General features: G+C 42.5%; 1 protein-coding gene across 1 annotated transcript in view; it reads left to right on the forward strand.

Moving 5' to 3' along the window:
- Nucleotides 1-20231, forward strand: part of RLF (RLF zinc finger) — an 81423-nt gene that overhangs the window by 19075 nt on the left and 42117 nt on the right. Inside the window, exons 2-3 of the mRNA XM_056123053.1 lie at nucleotides 15288-15442; nucleotides 17393-17474. Of these exons, the coding sequence (XP_055979028.1) occupies nucleotides 15288-15442; nucleotides 17393-17474 (237 nt within the window). The remainder of the gene's footprint in view (nucleotides 1-15287; nucleotides 15443-17392; nucleotides 17475-20231) is intronic.

Here is a 20231-nt window from a genome sequence, read left to right on the forward strand (position 1 = left end):
GAATGAATGGTGGTGTTCAGGGAACCATCTGCTCTGTGGGATCTGACTTGGGATTGGCTAAGTACAAGGCAGGTGCTTTTTTTTTCCCCCTCATGAAGCAAGATAGTTTTATTGAAAGAAGTTTATTTAGAAAAGTGCAAGAGGAGAGAAAGGAATAATGTTCAAGAGAAAATACAGACCTCTCCAGAGTGGAAAAGCAGAGAATGACTTTTGGGAGAAGGTTATATACAATTTCTCCAAATTGTCTAGGACAAGGCCAAGTCCTTTAACTCCCATATTATCTCTCCAGTTCTGTTGCAGAAAATTTCACCCAACAGTGTGATTCCATTAAAATTCTTGTACTTGAGCTTTAATACTCCCCACACTTGATATTGTCTGTTAACTATGTGGGTGGTGATGGTATGCATTAACTGTCCGGAAAGCAACCTAGAGCATGGTGGCAGCTGGGTAGTGGAGGTAGTGGAAACGAAATTGACCACATCATACTCAGTCAACGGTTTTGCCTGACCGATGTTGCCTGACCGATGTTGCTGTTGTCCCAAAATTCCAAATAGGACAGGACCACCATCTCCTTGGTGCAAAATTCTACTTCACAGAGCGGGGAGAAAGGGCTGAAAAGTTTAAGAAAAGAACTCCCAGAATGACCACCAACTGGGAGCTCTTTGGCACTATTGCGGCAACATGGGAAGATGCCATCGTTGACAGTATTAACGAAGAATATGATCAACTGGTTCAGCACCTCCATGATTGTGTGAGGAACACAGAGAGATAGCCACAAAAAGACGCCTGTCTTCGAAAACTCTCGAGCTCATTCGCTAACATGGCTTGGCACAAGCCTCAGGCAACCACAGTCAAACATCCGAGCTAACAAAGCAGTGCAGAGAATCGATCAAGGAAGACCTCAAAGAGAGAAGAGCAGCAGTGCTGGCAGATGGGACAGAAGCCGGGAAAAGCATTTGCAACGCCCGCCTGTCCTTCGCCAACTACAAGACCAAGATGACTGCCCTCTGATGCCCTGACAGATCTATCACATCTTCCAGAAGGGCAATGGAGAAGATTATCCATGACTTCTACTCAGATCTCTTCAATAGCCATGTCCACCTGCCCACTTACCAAATTCCGCAGGATGGATATGTCGTTCCCAATGTTCTCCCTTCTGAAATCCGACACGCCATTTCGTCGGTAAAGAAGTAAATAGCACCCGGCCCAGACAAGGTCAGACCCGAACACCTGAAGAACCTGCCATCAGTACTCATCAATACACTACACTCTTCACACGCTACCTGTCTGAATGCAAGTTTCCATCCCAGTGGAAAACCAGCAGGTCTGTACTACTGTATAAGAAGGGAGACATCCATAACATTGGCAACTATCGTCCGACCTACCTGTTTGTCTTCTACAAGCTGTTCACTCGAGTCATCCTGAATAGGATTGGCAGAACACTAGATGAAGGACAACCATGCGAGCAAGCCGGGTTCCAAAAAGGATTCAGCATGACTGACCATATCCACACGATAACCAAGCTCATTGAGGGTTCTCGGGAGTTCAAGATGCCGCTTTGTCTAATGTTCATTGATTTAAAGAAGGCCTTTGATTCTGTTGAGATGGAAGCGGTCATTGAAATAACTAAGAGGACTAAGAACCTCTGGCTCCAGGCACATCTCTTCCATCCCACTGTTCTTCCTGCATTAGCATACGCCTCAGAGATCCAGGCCCTATGCAAACAGGATGAGAACGCTATTTGGGTCTCCCAAAAAGGAATTGAAAGAGTTTTGCTTAGAGCATCATACTTCACTCAAGTGAGAGAAAGAGTCCGGAGTTCCGACCTCCTTCAATGATCAAGAATCAGGGACGCTGTCTCATTTGCCAAGGTGTCAAAAATCAGATGAGCTGGAAAGGTAATGCGATTTGGAGGCGACTGCTGGACTAGAGCCGTTACCGACTGGATTCCATGGGATGTCAGAAGACCGCATGACTGACCACTTGTGAGATGGTCGGATTTCTTTGCCAAGACCCTGGATGATTGGTTTGAGGCTCCTCGTGCTCCTGGAGCAAGTAAACACCAGTGGGCGACACTAGCACGGGATAGGGATGGATGGAGATGTTACTGGTGCCCGCTCGAGCAGATTGATGAGTGATTTCAAGTGATCACGTGATGGTGTGCATCAGGACATTTTTTCCTCCTTCTTTGTCTGAAAAGTCATTTGACACCTTCATTGATAGGGGAGTGTACTCTGGAACTCCTGGTGGGTTACTTCTTCATCTGCACAGTCTTGGCTCTGTAGATAAGGTAAAGGTAAAGGCCCTCCCATTGATCGTCGATTTGCTCGAGCGGGCCCAGTAACATCTCCATTGGAGACTTTGTTGTTACTGTGTCTGGCATATCGAATACTCTCGGTAGCTTGCCGGGCTCTCCGAGAGGGGCGGAGGAATCGAACTTGGGTCGGCCATGTTGGCCGCTTGTAAGGCGAATGCCCGACCCGCTGTGCTATCGCTCCGGCTCTGTAGATAGCAGCTATTATCTGCAGATAGCCAATATCTACAATATTCTTGTAGATTGTGTACCAGCTGTCTCTGAGGATGACCTTGGGTGACTCTTGGATGGTGGTCTGTCTGCATGTAGTGTTGCAGGATTTCACTAGGTGGTTCTCTGCTTCATGACCATCACTACAGCTCTGCCATTGGCTGGCTCCATCACTCGCTCCACTCAGTGGTGCTGGGAGGTGGGGCGGGGGAGAATGGGGGCTACAGGGCTGCACTCAGTGATGCTCAGTAATGCCAGGGATCAAATCAGCTACATGTTAGGTATGCACCTTAACCCCTGTACTATCTTCCCAGACCTCTCTCTCCCTATCTCTCTCTCTCTCTCTCCCCCCCCCCCCGCATTTCTCTCTCTCTCTCTCTCTCTCTCTCTCTCTCTCTCTTTCTCTTTATACCTCCCCCTGCCCCATTCCTTTTGTTGTGGTCACAGTGACTAGGGGTTACACATTTACCTGACTTTGGTGCTTGCATATTTTTTCCTGTAGTCTTCCTCAGGAGTCACATATCTGGTTGTGCTTGCACACTTGATAGTGGTATCATTGGATTTTGCACTTTTAATTGTGGTGCTTGAACTGGTGTTCACACACAGCTTGAATCATACTTTGTATGTGTGGCACTGGGAATTTGAATTGAAGACCGGGATGTGCATGGCAGGTGGCTCTAAGCCATTGTGTTCCTCTGGGTCCTGCTTATTCCTTTAGATGAGGATATTGTACAGTTCTGCACAGCAGTCTACTTCCTAAACAGTGATACTTTAATTATGAAAGAGCAAAAGATTTAAAAAATATATGAAAGTGAAACAGCTAAAAGTTAGTTAAATCCCATGATGGATTACATATTATAAAATAATTTTGGTAGACCAGGATGAAGGACTGAGTTCAGTGAGATTTAGTCGGAATGGATGAATAGATCGTTAGATTTCTGGGTTTATTGGGGTTTTGTTTGTTTAGGGGTCACACCTGGCAGTGCTCAGGGCTTATTCCTGGCTCTCTGCTCAGGGATCACTCTTAATACAAATTGCAAGAATGCATGGGTTGCTATGGTTGTGCAGGGTAAGTGCCAGGGTACTTGCTCTCCATCCCTGGGTGTGGTTTGTCCAGAAGTAGCCTTTGTAAAGAAGTTTTGATTTACTCTTGTCACTTTCTCAGTGTAAGCAGCTAACTGTTCTCTTCTTAACTGTTTCAGTTTCATTTCATTTCACACTCATCTGAGTTACTTTCTGGGTAGACTTCAGTGTGTTCTCTGATTCAGGTGTTAATCTTACCACCATTTGCCTTCATCTGGTTTTGACTTTAAGTTTCTGTGTACTTGGAGCTCTTCTGTTTCCCTTGTTTTCATATTTTCAAACAGGCCATATTTAAGAAATCCAGTTTAGGTGCTCCTTACTGTTGAAGGTCTGTCAAAAGTGTAGTCATTTTTACTCTGCTGTTGGGATTTTGCATGATAGAAAATTTTTTTGGTTGAGGGAGAGCTATACCAGCTGGTGCACAGGGGTTACTCCTGATTCTGCACTCAGGAATTACTCCGGTTGGTGCTTGGGGGGACCATTTGGGATGCCAGGGATCAAACCTCGGGTTTGCAAACTCCTTACCCACTGTACTACCTCCCTGGCCCATAATTTTTTTTTAAACTAAGGTTACTTGTTTTTTTGGTAAGTGAAGAAGCACCAGTTTATTTCTTTAAGATTAGTTTTGTACACTTGTTACTTTGACATTTATTATTATCATTCTTTAATGAATAAGGAATGAGCTGCAGAGAAAAGCTCTGTAATTAGCAATCGGGTGCTGAGATCTACAAGTTACAAATAGTCTATTTGGAATCTAACACTGTGAAACTATAGATGGTGAGACACATGTTTACCTCCATATTTCACAGCTCAAGGAACACTCACTCCGCTGTCATTCCCAAAATCTTCAAGACACTATAAGAAAATGTCGCCTTTGTAATCAAGTTAGCTAGCTAGTACTGTGAACAAAACTTATTTATTTTTATAGACTAAGCTTACTTTTAAGTGCAAAATTCTTCTCAAAAAAACAAAAATCACCTATTTCCTATTGCCAAACGATTTGCAGCTTTAACAGTGAATGCCAGGTATCTTTTGCCATTTTTGGTAAAACATTAGTATTTTAGAGTGTAGAATACCAGTTAACTGGACAGTTCCGCAGAAGCGGTCATTTTAACAGTTCTGCAAAAGTAGTCATGATGTGAGAGTGTACCACTGGTAGCTCACATGTGAATGTGACTTTACACAAATTGCAACACTAACATTAAATATGTTAAATGGAAATCAGATGTAAACTTTTAGGAAGGAAGTCACAACCTAAGAGATAATACAGCAGATAAGGAACTTGCCTTGCTCATGGCTCCTGATTTGATCCCCCACACAATATGTGGTCTCCTGAGCCCCAGGAGGAGGGATCCCTGGAATAAGGGGCACTGCAGGGTGTGTCCCCAAACAGGAACAAGTAGGGATGGCCCTTGTTGCTTTGTGTATGCCAGGCATCTGTTTTAATTCATGAAACCATCTTCCAGGTCCTTTTCATTCAAAAGGTTATGTTTAACAGCATGACTGTTCTAATCTCCTCAGTGCATTTGGTGATACTGTATTTGAACTCATTCTTGTGTTTGCCAAACATGGGCTTTATGTATGCCTCTGAGCCATCTTCTAGACCAAAGGTAATTCTATACTTGGGTTTTGGGGGTGGGGGGTTACTTCCAGCAGTGCGTAGGGTTACTCCTGGCTCTGTGCTCGGGAATCATACCCCTCTTGCTCAGGTGACCATTTATGATGCTGGAGATCAAACTGGGGCTGGTTGCATACAAGGCAATTGCCATAATCCACGTGCTATTTCTCTTGCTTCAGATTTCTGTAATCATTTGGTATCATGGTTTCAGAGATAGTCTTTTAAGTCTGGCTCCTGAAAAGGAGTCAGATGGGACATAGGAGGGAGAGCATATTTTTTGGGGAAGATGTTTGTTTGGTCATGTGGAATTTGAGATTTGAATAGGATATCCTATTTCCATCAGATGGAAATGTGTCATAAGCAATGGAAGAATATAGTAAGAACCCGAGGCATAATCAGTCTGGAATATGAATGAGAGCACCCCAGTAAGTCTCTTTGAAAGGTTTCACCCTACTCCCCACAACCAAAAGACAAAAAAATATACTTTCTTCCCAGTGCACATGAAACATTTGCTTGGATAGACCACATGCTGAAACACAAATCAGCTGTCCACAGTCATGAAAATAGAAGTCAGACAAAGTGTGTTTTTTCAGATCAAAAAGTTATCAAGGAAAAAGCAAGGTCATCAAGGTAGAAATTAACTATGAAAAGAGAGCTGGGGGAAACGCAAACATTATTTTTTTCTCATAATTTTATTTACTTATTTATTTTTTCTTCTTTATTTATTGAATCACTGTGGAAAAAGTTACAAAGTTTTCAGGTTTAAGTCTCGGTCATACAATGATCAAACACCTTTCCCTTCACCAGTACTCATTTTTCACCACCAAGAACCCCGATATACCCCCCTCCCACCCCTCCCAATGCCTGTGAGGCAGATGATTTCTACTTAACTTTTCTCTACATTGATTACATTCATTATTTTGCCAAAAGATGCACCATTATTGTTTAGAATTCCCCCCCTCCCCCCCCCCAACAATCAGAATTGCTGAAAAGGCATTGTGAAATACTTTTGTTTTCTATAGCTGGTTATGAGAATCATATAATGATTTTGGATTTCTGCAAAGAGCCAGATAATTAGGAGATTGGTTTCTGTGCGTCTGGTGTTATGGCTGTGCCAAAGAGCCACTCATGGGGGGCGGGGGGCAACTCGTGACCTCGGTAGGGCGTGAAGGATGAGCTGGTGCTGTCCCCCTTCCCATGAGACTGCAGATGCCCCCCCCCCCCCCCCCCCCGGTCATCGCCAGCTCATACCTGGCTTTCCTATAGGCTCTAGGTGGTGGCCACCTTGCTGCTGGGGGGGAGAAAGGTAGAAGGGAGCAACACCCTTTCCCTCCCAGGGAGCCATAGCGCCGTAGTTTAACACATGGTCCATTCACTTTTCTGCCGCAAGCTGCCGGGCTCTGGATTAAGTCCTTTTGCCTCTGGAGCCATGGCCGTGCCGGAGAGCCACTCATGGCGGGCAACTCGTGACTTCGGTAGGGCATGAAGGATGAGCCGGTACCATCCTCCTTCCCCTGAGGCTGCAGTTGCCCCATCACTGCAGGCTCATATCTGGCTTTTCTATAAGCTCTGAGGCAGGGCCACCTTGTATGAAACGCAAACATTTAGAAACTAAATAATGTGGTATTGCTACTGAATGGAAAAAAATGATGGCATGCCTATATGTCTAACAAAGCTTATTTCAAAGATTAATTATTCAAAGGTCAACAACAAACATTCCCATCAAAAATGAACAATACTTCCACAGATGGCCAATGAGCATAAGAAAATGTGTTCATCATCACTGATTATCAGAGAAATGCATATCAGAGCAGTTGAATATCAATGGTGAGAATGCCCTATATCAGTAAGTTGGAAACAATCTGGGTTGTGGGGAATACTCTGACAAAGGAACCTGCCTTCATTGTTGGTCGGAATATATCTGGTCTTAGCCTCTGTGGAAAACAACATGGAAACTTCAAAAAAAACTTAAAAATATAACTGAAATGACCTAGCATATCCACTCCCTGGCATCTATCCCAAGAATGCAGAGCATTAATATGAAAAGTTATGTTCATACTTGTTCATTGCTGTGTTACGATACATCGCCAAGATGTGGAGACAACCCAGATGCCCAGCAACACATGAGTGGATATAGAAATTGGACTACTCAGTTATAAGAAAGGAGGAAAATCCTCCCTTTTGAACGTGGATGAAACTAGGGCCGTCATGTTACGTGAAATAAGTCAGAGGAAGGAAGACAAATGCAGGATAATTTCACTTATATGCAATATATAAACAAAGCGAGGGAATGGATTGTACCCAATGAAAATAAATCCTGTGCTCCCTATGACAATAGCTGAGACTACAAAGGGTGAGGGCTAGGGGAACTGGGTTAGGGAGGGATAAGACAGAAGTAACAACAGAAGTGATCGGAATGGTGTTATGAGCACATTGTTGTCCTGGAATCTCTCTTGGGGCCACAAGCATGCGAGCATATACTTGACCCTTTTGAGTTCTATCCCTGGCCCCTTGCTAATATTAGTGTTAACTCAACTTATATATATGTAAGTTCTATCTGAGCGTGTTCTTTTTATTTTTTTTTCCTTTTTGGGTCACACTCGGTGATGCACAGCGCTTACTCCTGGCTTTGCACTCAGGAGTTACTCCTGGCGGTGCTTGGGGGACCATATGGGATGCTGGGAATCACCTGGGTTGGCCACATGCAAGGCCAACACTCTCCCTGCTGTACTATCGCTGCAGCCCCCAGAGCTTATTCATTAAAGGACATGACTAGTCTCCCCTCAACCCCTGTTACCAACACTGGTGACTGCTGTATAGTAGCACCTTGGAAAGTAAGTTTGCTGACACGAAGAGAAAACTCCTCTAATTCAGTTTAAGAATGGTACTGAACCTGAGAGAATCATTTTAAAATAATTGACTTCTCTTCTCTTTCAGTTTTGTTTAAAATTCTAAAGAAAAACAAGAGACCTGCATTGTTCTTTACTAGTTCTGATAGAATTTTGTTTATAAAATGGTGCTTGAGTATCTTAACTCATTTAACTAAATTTTGACTTACTGTTATTAGTTTTGGTTCGGGAGCTATACTTGGTGGTGTTCAGGGCTAACTTCTTAGGGATCATTCCTAGTGGGCGTGGGGGAAACTATACAGGATGCTGGGATTAAATCCCCGTGGGCCCTGTACAAGGCAAACACCCTACTCGCAGTACCCAACTGGGCAGTCGCTCCAGGCTGCTCTTGGTTAATTTTGCATGTGTGGGTTCAACTATTAGTTGAGGTGACATATTCTGAAAGCTCCTTGAGGATAGGCACCATGTATTTTATCCCACTGCCTTGCTCTGTATAGAAGGTCTGTCAGTAAAATATTTATCATGTGGATAAATTGGCAAATGTGTTCAGCATACCTATTAAGTGAGATTTGAGAATGTCCTGTAGGGACAGAAGGGTAGAGTGTCAGGATTGTTAAGATCGATAAGTTACTGTATACGATCTCAAGGAGCATAAATCTGGTGATAAGTATAAGTATAAATGTATAAACCTTTCTGAATTTTAGATGAACCAGTGCCGATCAGTAAATTGCTTGCTGAGCTAAACAGAATTTTTTTCTCAGCGGGTAGGGCGTTCGCCTTACAAGCGGCCAACATGGCCGACCCGAGTTCGATTCCTCCGCCCCTCTCGGAGAGCCCGGCAAGCTACCGAGAGTATTGGATATGCCAGACACAGTAACAACAAAGTCTCCAATGGAGACGTTACTGGGCCCGCTCGAGCAAATCGATGATCAACGGGAGGGCCTTTACTTACTTTACTTTACTTAATTTTTTAATTCAATAAAATTTTAAAATTTTAATTAGACACGTGAATGAGCATACATAGCTCACAAGTAAATATTGGTTTTTGGGAGGAGTGGGCCACACCCAGCCCCACTCAGGGCTCACTCTTGGGTCTCTGTATAGGGATCACTCCCAGCAGGCTCGGGGGACCATATGGAGTGCCAGGGATTGACCCTGGGTCGGCCACAGGCAAGGCAAACGTCCTACTCGTTGTACCATACTTCAGCCCCAGTATTCTGCATTCTTAACAATTCATTTAGCTCACTAGGCAATTATTAATTGGTTTGTCTCAAAATCCTGTGTTGTTTTTAAGTTTCTTCTTACTAAAATTTCGTATTAGGTTAAGTGAGGACATAGTGCTCTTCTGAAAATACAGAAGGATCCCATATCTATAAAGTGATAGAGCAGCAAAATACTTGTCTATACTAAAATAACTGGCCTAATCATTCACGCATGCAGAGACGAATGAGATAATCCAGTGTGTTAGTTAAGAGAGTTTTTTGGTTGGTTTGGTTTTTGAGCCACACTGGCTGTTCTGCTCAAGAGTTTTTCCTGCTCTTTGCTTGGGGGTCAGTCCTGGTGGTGCTTGGGGGCAGTGTGGTGCCAGGATTCAAGCTCAGGCCTCCTGCACTCTTCTTCATGCACTCATTATGGTTGGCCTATCTCTTGGTCCGTAAGAGTCCTCTGTTGTATGGGGCTTAGTTTCATTTCCCTATGAACTCCCTCCTGCCTCTCTCTCTTCCTGCTTCTCCGTTTATTTATTTATTTGGGGAGGAGCATATCTGGCGGTGGTCAGAGCTTAGTCTTGGCTCTGTGTTCAGGGACCACGTGCAGTTCTGGGGATCAAACCAGGGTTGGCTGCAGTTGCCTTACCCTCTGTTCTATATCTCTGGTCTCAGGAACATTAGGCTTTAATTATTAGAGTTGATAAAAGGACATTTGTGTGGAAGTAAAACTGCAGAAAATCCAGTTGAATTTTGTACTACTACCTTGTAGCTTTTTGTAGTTTTTTGGGTGGCAAAATCTAAGTTAGCACAGGAAATTAAAATCTTTGAAGAGTGAGCCATAACGATTGTGTAGCAGGTAAGGCACTTGACTTGTACATGGTTAACTGTGGTTTGATTCCTGGCACCACATACGGAGATCATCAAGAGTAATTCCCTAAGTAGAGAGCCAGGAATAGTTCTAAGTTCTGCTGGTGTGACCCCATATCAAAAATGTTTGGAGAGTACTGGGGAGGTGACTCAAAGGGCTGGATTGTGTGCTTTGCGTGTGGGGGGCCCAGGTTCCATCCTGGAACCATATGGTCCCCAAGCACCCCTGGGAGCTATCCCTAGTGTTATGCTAGAGTAATCCCTGAGCACTGCCTATTACCTAAATCACACACCCTGCATCCTCAACTACCCTCTTTCCCTGCCAAAAAAAGAGTCTTTGAAGCGAACTAGGAAGGAGGGCATGCTCTTGATCCTGAGTGTGATACTTTACACCACACTGTCAACAAACACGGTGTGTAGTCCTAAATGGGACCCTGAACACTTGGAGGCTCTCCGCATGTCCCCCTCCATACACACGCAAAGGAGTAATGAATTCAAATCAGTTAAATTCAGTTGAGGTAAAGTTCTTTCAGACTGACTGTGGAAACTACTTCAACCAAAGCACTAAACTTCCCAGTCCAGTCAGAATGTTTAATCTAAGGAGAGAAAGCTTGTATCCTGCCTGTGTATAATTTAAGTCTTAGCCTAGGTATATTTATTAACTAAGCAGGGCAAAACTTAAATTAGTTGTTTCAAGAAAGAACTATATTCATAGATGAGGTCCAAACAAGAATTTAACTTATTTTTCTACCACTGCCCACAGAACTTAAGTCAGCTTTCCATTATCTCCTATTTCTTGGCCTCTCAAGATGAGTGAGCAGGTCCAAGGGCCCAACTGGACATTCTTGGGCAACCTGCACAAGGGCCCAAGGATGTGATACTACTCCATCCCTGCATTGTTGGCGATACCTGGGCCACCTTAATGGTGCTGGAGATCTCCAGAGCTGCCCATGGCAGTCTTTGGAGGACCCTGTGGTTCTGGGAATTGAACCCGGGTCCAGGTGCATGTCTTGCGTGCACCCTAACTGCTGTATCATCTCCTCACCCGTTTTCATTATCCTTTAATCAAATCCTTCCTATTGGGTACTTGTGATAGATAAACAGATTTGATTATGGTTCTACTTTACTTTGTTTCAGATTTCATACTCACCCATCTTAGATACCAGAGTATGGGAAATGAGGTACCCTGGGTGATAATATATGACCAGTGTTAATATAAAAAAAATAGGCATTTGACCAATATGTTAATTTTTTCCCTTTCATCCCACCTTCCCCTTCACTCTCTTTGATGTTGTGATTACCAGGGGTTGAACATGTTCTTTGTCATGTTGGTTGCTCATTTTAGTTGTGGTGCTTGCCAGAAATTGCATTTTTTAGTTGTTGTGCTTGCTCACTAGGGATCACTGGGGTGCTCACATACATGCGCACCAGATTTCACCTTTCTTTCTTTCTTTCTTTCTTTCTTTCTTTCTTTCTTTCTTTCTTTCTTTCTTTCTTTCTTTCCTTCTTTCTTTCTTTCTTTTCTTTCCTTCCTTCTTTCCTTCTTTCTTTCTTTCTTTCTTTCTTTCTTTCTTTCTTTCTTTCTTTCTTTTTTTACTTTTTTATTGAATCACTGTGAGACCATTACAACTGTTCATGATTGGATTTCAGTCATACAGTATTCCAACACCCATTCCCTCCACCAGTGTGCATTTCCCAGCACCAGTGTCCCCAGGTTCCCTCCCATCACACCCCACAATTTTTTATCAGTTCTATCACTAGTTTTCACTGTTCCCCCCTTCCTTCTCCCCTTCCTCCCTCATATATAAGTCAGATCTCTAGATCATAATTGGCTTACAGACAAATGCAGTTATTACTCCTTGTGAAATTGGGAGAGATTGTTTACTATGTTACGTTACTGTGCTAAGTAAAATGATCTGAAATAGGAACCTGTGCAGGCAAAACTATAATTTCCCATAATCATGTAACATTTTAGTAATATAGATGGTTCTTTTTAATGCAGACTTCAACTACTTGAAAACCAAGCTTTAGTGTTATGGTAGTCTTAAAGACAGCATAGCATTAGTTGATGAACCATATAGTTTTGGGTCACACCCAGCAGCGCCCCGGAGCTGTCTTGGGATCTGTGCTTAGCAGTGACCCCTGGCAGTACTCTGAGGATCATAGAACGAATGGTTTTTCCTGCATAGGCTCCTTATTTCAGATAATTTTACTTATCACAGGTAGTGTTGGGGATTCAAATTAATTTCGGACACAGTCACATGCAAAGCAGGTGCCTTATCTTCTCTACTATCTTTCCAAACCCACTGGGTGACTTCTGTATTCAGTGGAAATACTTTTTCTGTTTTAGTGGGTATTGTGCTGGGGGTCTGTACCCCATGTTAGGATTTGAATCAGCATCACAGCCACAGTTGTGTGCTACACAAGTGCCTTAACCGTTGGGTTTTAAGTTTAGACTTTTTGTTTGTTTTCAGGCTACACCAGGCGATGCTCGGGGTTTACTTGTGACTCTGCACTCAGAACCATTCCTGGCAGTTCTCAGGGAACAGTCTGGGATTCCGGGGATAGAACCAGGCTCGGCCATATGCTGTACTGCTATAGCGCATTGCCACCCTGGTACACTATCTCTCCAGTCTCTGCCCCTTGACCTTTGCACTGTCTCTCTAGTCCAGTTCAGTGGGCGTATTAAAGGTTTGGTGGGTGATAGCTGGATATGTTGGAGGTTATCCCTGGCTCGATTCTTAAGAGTGACTCCTGGCAGTGCTTGGGGAACCACATGGTGCTGGGGATAGATTCCGGCATTTTCTTATTCAATGCATGTGTTGTACAGACCAATTCATTTCAAACGGGGACATTGTAAACCGCCAAAAAAATAGTACAGAAGGTAGGGTGTTTGCCTTGCTTGCTGCCAAGCAGGGTTGGATTTCTGGTACATCGTATGGTTCTCAAGCCTGCCAGGAGTGATCCCTGATGCAGAACCAGGAGTAAGCCCTGAATATCACTGAGTGTGCACCCTGCCCCTGCTCCCCCAGCCCCCCTCCCCAAATAAATGCATCATAACTTTATATATTCCTCCCTCCCTCCCTACTTTCCTTCCTTCCTTCTCTTCCCCCTCCCTTCCTCCCTCCCTCCCTCCCGCTTTTCCTTCCTTCCTCCCTCCTCTCTCTCTCTCTCTCTTTCTCTCTCTCTTCCCTTTTTGTTGATTCAGCGTGAGGTACAGTAACAAAGCTTTCATCTTTGAGCTACAGTCATACACTCATCAAACACCCCTCCCTTCACAGTGCATATTTTTCCACCACCAAAATCCCCAGTACCCCCTCCCCCCCCCCAATTCCACATCTTCATTTGCCTGTGTGGCAGACAGTTTGCACAATACTCTACTTTGCTTACATTCATTATTTCGATACCAATTCCACCACCACTCATACCTGCCGAAAAGGCAGTGCTAGACAATTTGTTTTGTATTGCTTGTTATGAATAGAATATAATGTGTGGCTGTGTGCTCTTGGAATTCTAAAATTTTAATAATTAGGGTCTGGAGAGATCTCTGTAGCAAGTTGCTCAGTTCCAAGATTCGTGTGTGTGTCTCTGGGTCATGGCCGTGTGGGAGCTTAAGAAGACGCTTGCCGTATTTGGGCCTCATCTCAGAGTCCCATCAGGGCGGGGGAAGGAGAAGGGCCGACTCCTCCCTTGTCCCGTGAGGCTTGGGCTTTGCCGCCACCCCATACCTGGAGCTTTCGCTGAGTTAGAGAAGACGGCGGCTGCCAGGATTCCTAGGGAGCAGGTGGAGAGAGGTGCTCCTGCTCCTTTCTGGAGCGGTCTGGCAAAAGTGGCCTATTGCAAAGTTCAGAGCCATCTCTGCAGCAATTTGTTCGGGTCCAAGATTCGTGTGTGTGTGTGTGTGTGTGTGTGTGTGTGTGTGTGTGTGTGTGTGTGTGTCCGGATCATGGCCATGTGGGAGCTTAAGTAGGAGGTGGCTGTATGTGGGCATCATCCGGATTTCACATTTCTGACCACAGTGTTCAGATATCTTTTTCTGTAGCTGCAGTGCTCTCTTGGGGTCACACACACCTGACCGAATAGGCTGGAGATAGCCTCAGAGATTGTGAGAGCAAAGTTTTCAAACACCACAGAGCTGTTAGGCTTGAACTTCGCATTTATGGCAGTTCAGGAATTCAGTTTGCATCTTAGCATCACCTAGTGCCTATGGTTAGATTTTTAAAAATTTAATTTTCTTAAAAAATTTAGTTTACTTTGTTAAAAACACTAATGAAACATTAACTTGTATAAATTGGCAAGTATACATGAAACATAATCTGTCTGTAGAGGGGCAAGAAAGAATTTTATGGAGCTGCAGATACGTGAGCCATACTTAGGAGGAATAAGTCTCTGTAGAAGAGGGATTGTAATTTGACCTTGAATACCTAGTATTTGGTTGGTGCTCAAGTGAGAACAACTCTGGGCATTTGTGACTCCACACTTAGATTTGTTGTCTTTTCGTAAGTCCATTGTCTTTCTGTAACTCAGCAAAAGAAGTAATTAAGAGATGAAAATACAGAGTTCTCTAAATCAGAGTCTCAACTAGAGCTCTGTGGCCCCTTGTAGGCCCCCAGGATTCCAGGTGAAAATTGTGTAATGTGGGTATGTGTGTGTGGGGGGGGGCACAGCATGAGACTAGAGGACCACTTAATAGGATAGAGGGCTGTGGGAAAGGAAAAAGTTGGAAGAGGGCAATGGGAAGGAAAAATACTTGAGAAATATTGCTTTAAGCTAGCATTCTTCAACCTTTTCACACCCGCTGTTTTGTGGACCAGTGGTAAAGAACACTCATCTACATAAACTGGAGCCTAAAAGGTTGATGAGGAGTTGGAGCATAGTACGGTGGGTAAGATACTTGTACAGATCCAGGTTTGATCCCCAGCACCCCAAATGGTCTCCTGAACCTGCCAGCAGTGATCCCTGAGTGCAGAGCCAGCCCTTGAGCATCACCAGCGTGCCCAAAAACCAGAACAAAAAAAAATTTAAAAATATAAAGGAGAGGGAAATGCATTTTAGAACAAAGAAAATGTGTGTTTATTTCTTGTTATAATACTTTTAATTAAATTATTATTAAATAATTAAAACCTAATTTTTTTTAGACCCTATTGCAATATGCAAGCAACAAGAATGCATCAGAACATATTGTGTATCTTCTGGAGGTATATCGACTTGCCATCCAAAGCTTTGCCAGTGCGCGACCATATTTAACTACAGAATGTGAAGATGTCCTCTTAGTACTTGGCAGATTAGTACTGTAAGTAAGAATTTAAATCACCCTTAAAAATCAGTGCTTTTGGTTATGTTTTTCTGACATCTCTTTATTATGACATCACGTTGTTACATGACAATCATACTTTGGAATGAACTATTTTTGTTCTTGAGCATTCATACTCATATTCCCAGGAGACAAAGTATAAGTGAAGCCATAACCAAGCAACTTACTAATACTCAGTTGCTTGTTGAGCCTCTTTTTCGACTCAGGCTTAGATTGCAAGAGTGATATATTTTCTCTGTCCTTAACTAAAGATTAGTTCAACTGACGAGTATCCAAAAACTTTGGTTGTCATTGAGGAAAACTATATATATGTTTTAGTAGGAACTTTAAAATCCTGCAATTTAGTTACATTTTTCAACTAAGGGCGTTTGCCTTACAAGCGGCCAGCCTGGTCAAGCCGGGTTCGATTCCTCCGCCCCTCTCCGAGAGCCCAGCAAGCTACCCAGAGTATCTTGACCGCACGGCAGAGTCTGGCAAGCTACCCGTGACTTATTCGATATGCCAAACACAGTAACAACAAGTCTCATGATGGAGACGTTACTGGGCCCTCTCGAGCAAATTGATGAACAACGGGAGGACCGTGATACCATGATTTCAACTAAGGATAATTTCATTAGCAGAAAATACCAAAATACATTTTAAGATTACCACATCTAAAAACCCATCATAATGTAAGCAGTACCTTTAATGTAATTTCCATCTACAAGTGGAGCAAATAGAATAGCTATTCAGATTTTCTCTGTCATCTGTTTTCCAAAATCCCAAACCTCTCATAGCATATACCTTTATGGAGCACAAATATTTTTGGTTTTATAATCTTATTCTGCGTACCAAATCCCACTTTCAGTATTAACTGTGGTGATCCTTAAAGGGTAATATAATATTCTATAAGATTTTAGAATGAGGTTGGTTGTTTCAAATTGATCTTTATTCAGATTGTCAGGCATTTCCTTTTTAAAATTCTTTTAGATAATTGATAAGGTAGAAAGAAGAAATTCTATTTTTCTTGCTTGGTTAAAGGTAAAGAAAAATGGTTTCTCGCACAGAAACCAATCTCTTAATTTTCTGACTCTCAGTAGAAATACTTCCAGGGTTAATAAATAAAATAGCAGAAATCCAAAACCGCGCAGCCGCTATTGCGGCCGCGCGACATCATTTAATTCTTGAGCCCAGCTATAGAAAGCAAATCATTTCACAATGCTTTTTCAGCATGGCTGATTTGGGGGGCGGGAGGGTAAAGTCTAAATAATAGTGGTGCAACTTTTATCGAAACAGTGAAGCTAGTCAAAGTAGATAGAGTGTTAGCTAGAATTCATCTGCCCCATAGGCATTGGGGGGCGGCGGGGGGGGTTTTATTGGGTTTCTTCGTGGTGAAAAATAAGTATTGGTAAAGGGAAATGTGATTGATATTTGCATGACCGAGACCTAAACCTGAAAGCTTTGTAACTTCCCACAGCGATTCAATAAATAAATAAAATTAAAAAAAAAAAGAAAAATGGTTTCTCCAGTTTGTTTCCTCTGCAAGTGATAAGAACCTTTGAATATACTTACCACTTTATCAACTGAATTGACTATAATCTAAACACCTCTTTTTATCTTCTGGAGGAATCAGGATATTTAATATATATTTTACTTCTCTAGGCCCTAATTAATAAAACTGGGGTATGACTTTTAAAACCCTCATATTCTTACCAAATATGTTAAAAGAACAATTTGAATTATTATCTTTTGGTTTACTTTTTTAAAGCCAAATAACAAATATAATTAAAATAGAAGAAATATTTAAAGAGTAAAATATAAATGTAAATAAACTAAATAAATGTATAAATAAATAAAATAAAATAAATAAAATGCATATTCTATGTTATTTTCATGTACCTTTTGGCTATAACTAGCATTATTGACTGATTTACATGATTTATGTTGTAGGAGTTGTTTTGAATTACTCCTCTCAGTGTCTGAAAGTGAAGTGCCATGTGAAGTCTGGGTACTCTTCCTTCAGTCTCTGCAGGTATGTTGATTTGCACTCAATTGATTTGAGTTCATTAGATTACTGTTTAAGAAAAGAGAAGGAGGCCCTCCGGCAGAGTAGACTGTGTTAAATATTAAGTTTTTCTCGCTTTTTCAAGCTGTTATGTAGCTTAGAAATCAATGTTATTTTTACTATTTAAAGCAATTTTAGCAGAGGAAAGCTAAAATCATATGGGGTGATAGATATTAAAATCATTTATCGTACACCCATATTTAGTAATTTCCTCCTAAGACTTCAGGGATTTTGTCAAGCTTAACCACATTAGTCACAATAGATTCTATTTATTAATTTTCCTCCTTTATTGGAGGAAAAGCTGTGGGGGGAAGGGCCGGGATAAGGGCCAGGGAGATCGCTTAAAAGACCAGAATGCGTTTTGTATTATCTGGCCTCCCTAGCACTTTCTAGTATGCACTGTAGCACTGTCCTTCCATTGTTCATCAATTTGCTCAAGCAGGCACCAGTAACGTCTCCATTGTGAGACTTCTTGGTACTGTTTTCGGCATAATCGAATACATCAGGGGGAGCTTTCCGGGCTCTGCCGTATGGGATACTCTCAGTAGCTTGCCAGGCTCTCTGAGAGGGGCGAAGGAATCCAATCCCGGTCGGCCGCGTGCATTGCCAATACCCTACCTGCTGTGCTATCACTCCAGCCCACTGTCGAGTATACTACTGGTAATCTCCAGCATTGGTGGGGAAGGCCAATAAGTAATAGTTATTACTTATTATCTTTAACTGTATGTCTAACACTGCTGTGCATTATATTTTATACATTTTCTGTTTCCTTTTTTCTTTGGTTTATGGGCCACACCTAGCTATGCTTATAGTTTACTCCAGGCTCTTGAGTTTGGGTGATCATAGGTGGTACTGGGGATGGAACCCAGGTTCACTGCCTGCAAGGCAAGCGCCCTTCCCACCTTGTGCTGTTAGTTATTTCTGTATGTGAAAATGGTCCAGCTCATTGAGCTATCTCTCCAGGCCCTGAACTGGAATATTTGCTTTAAAAACAGAAAATATTGGGGCTGCAGAGGTTGAGCAAGTGGGTAGTGCTGTTTGCCTTGCACCCAGCCAACCTGGTTTTGATCCCTGACATCTCATATGGTCCTCTGAGTACCATCAGGAGCAATCCAAGTGCAGAGCCAGAAGTAACCCCTTAGCACCACTGGGTGTGGCCCGAAAAGCCCCTCCATGCCGCCCCCCTGAAAAAAAAATCTGTGACCAGAGAGTTATACAGAAGTTAAGATGCTTGCCGGCCCAAGTTTGATTCCCCAGAATGTGTCTGGTCTTCTGAGCGCTGCCAGAAGTAACTCCTTGAACCACAGCTGGGAGTAGCCCAGGTATTTAATTAAAAAAATTTTTTTTTTAAATTTCACCATATTTTTAACTTAATGTGGTTACCAGCAATTTGGGGCCACACTGGTGTTTAGAGCTTAACCCTTCCTTTTGTACTCAAGGATCATTCTGGTGGTGCTCAGGGGTGAATGTAGTGCTGGGATCAAACTCTGATTTGGTGTATTAGACATAGGCAAGCATCTTAAATGTACGCTCTCTCTCACTACAAATAATACTACTTTATTTTAAATTATCTTAGCTATCATATTCTATACGTAACAGGATTACATAATCTTTCTTAGCATTTTGACCTTTAACAAATGAAAAGTAGAGGACTGTTGTTTGTCCAGACACTGCCTTTTAAGTAGCTATGTATCATGGTGATGGTATTTTCTGCTAAATTGTGTTTAGTACAGCACTGTAGCACTGTAGCACTGTTCCTCCCGTTGTTCATCTATTTGCGCAAGCCGTTGTTCATCGATTTGCTCGAGTGGGCACCAGTAACGTCTCCATTGTGAGACTTGTTACTGTTTTTGGCAGATCAAATACACCATGGGGAGCTTGCCAGGCTCTGCAAGCTCCCCGTGGTATTTGATACAGCTGTTAGTTATTCCTAATATGGTGACCAAACCACAGAAAATTCTGAACTCTTCATATAAATTCTGTTTTCACTTCAGAGTAAACATTTGCTTTTTGATTAAAGAGAGAGATGCCTGAAGGAGTCAGGGATGTGACTCTCTAGTAGAACACATGGCTTGCATGTGCGAGCTTGGTTATGGGAACCATGTCGTTCCTGAGCACAAGGCCAGGAGTAGTCCTCAGACACGGGTGGGTGTGCCCCGAAACCTAAACAGCAAGAGACAAAAAAATACCTTCTTTCAAGACAGGGAAAGATATTAAAAGAATATTGCAATCATTAGTTAAATATTGCTATTAATAAAATCTCATTTGAAAATACTGCATCTTAACCTTCTCTCGGCAGGCGATATTTACTATGTTGGGACTGTGTATTGAAATTTCTGTTGAGTTAGGATATGGTTCCCTGATGGAACATTTGAACTGGAAAAAACAGTTTCTGGTTTTGGGACCATACTGATGATGCTCAGGGGTTACTTCTGGCTCTGTGTTCAGGAATCACTCTTGGCGAGGCTCAGGTATTGAACCTGGGTTGCCTGAGTGCAAGGCAAATGCCCTTCACACTGTACTATCACTTCAGCCCAAAACAATAAAAAAAAAAAATGACTTTTGATGTAAACATTAAGGGGGAAAAAAAGTGATGTTAATCCTTACATCTAACTTAAATACAAGGTTATATTCTCAGGTATATGGCCACTTTTAATTAAAATTTCCAAAGAAATATTGGTATAAATGAAAGCTTATATTCCGGAGAATTTTCAGCAGTCTAAA

The sequence above is a fragment of the Sorex fumeus genome, unplaced genomic scaffold (assembly GCF_029834395.1).
Source record: "Sorex fumeus unplaced genomic scaffold, SorFum_2.1 ptg000047l, whole genome shotgun sequence".
NCBI lineage: Eukaryota > Metazoa > Chordata > Mammalia > Eulipotyphla > Soricidae > Sorex > Sorex fumeus.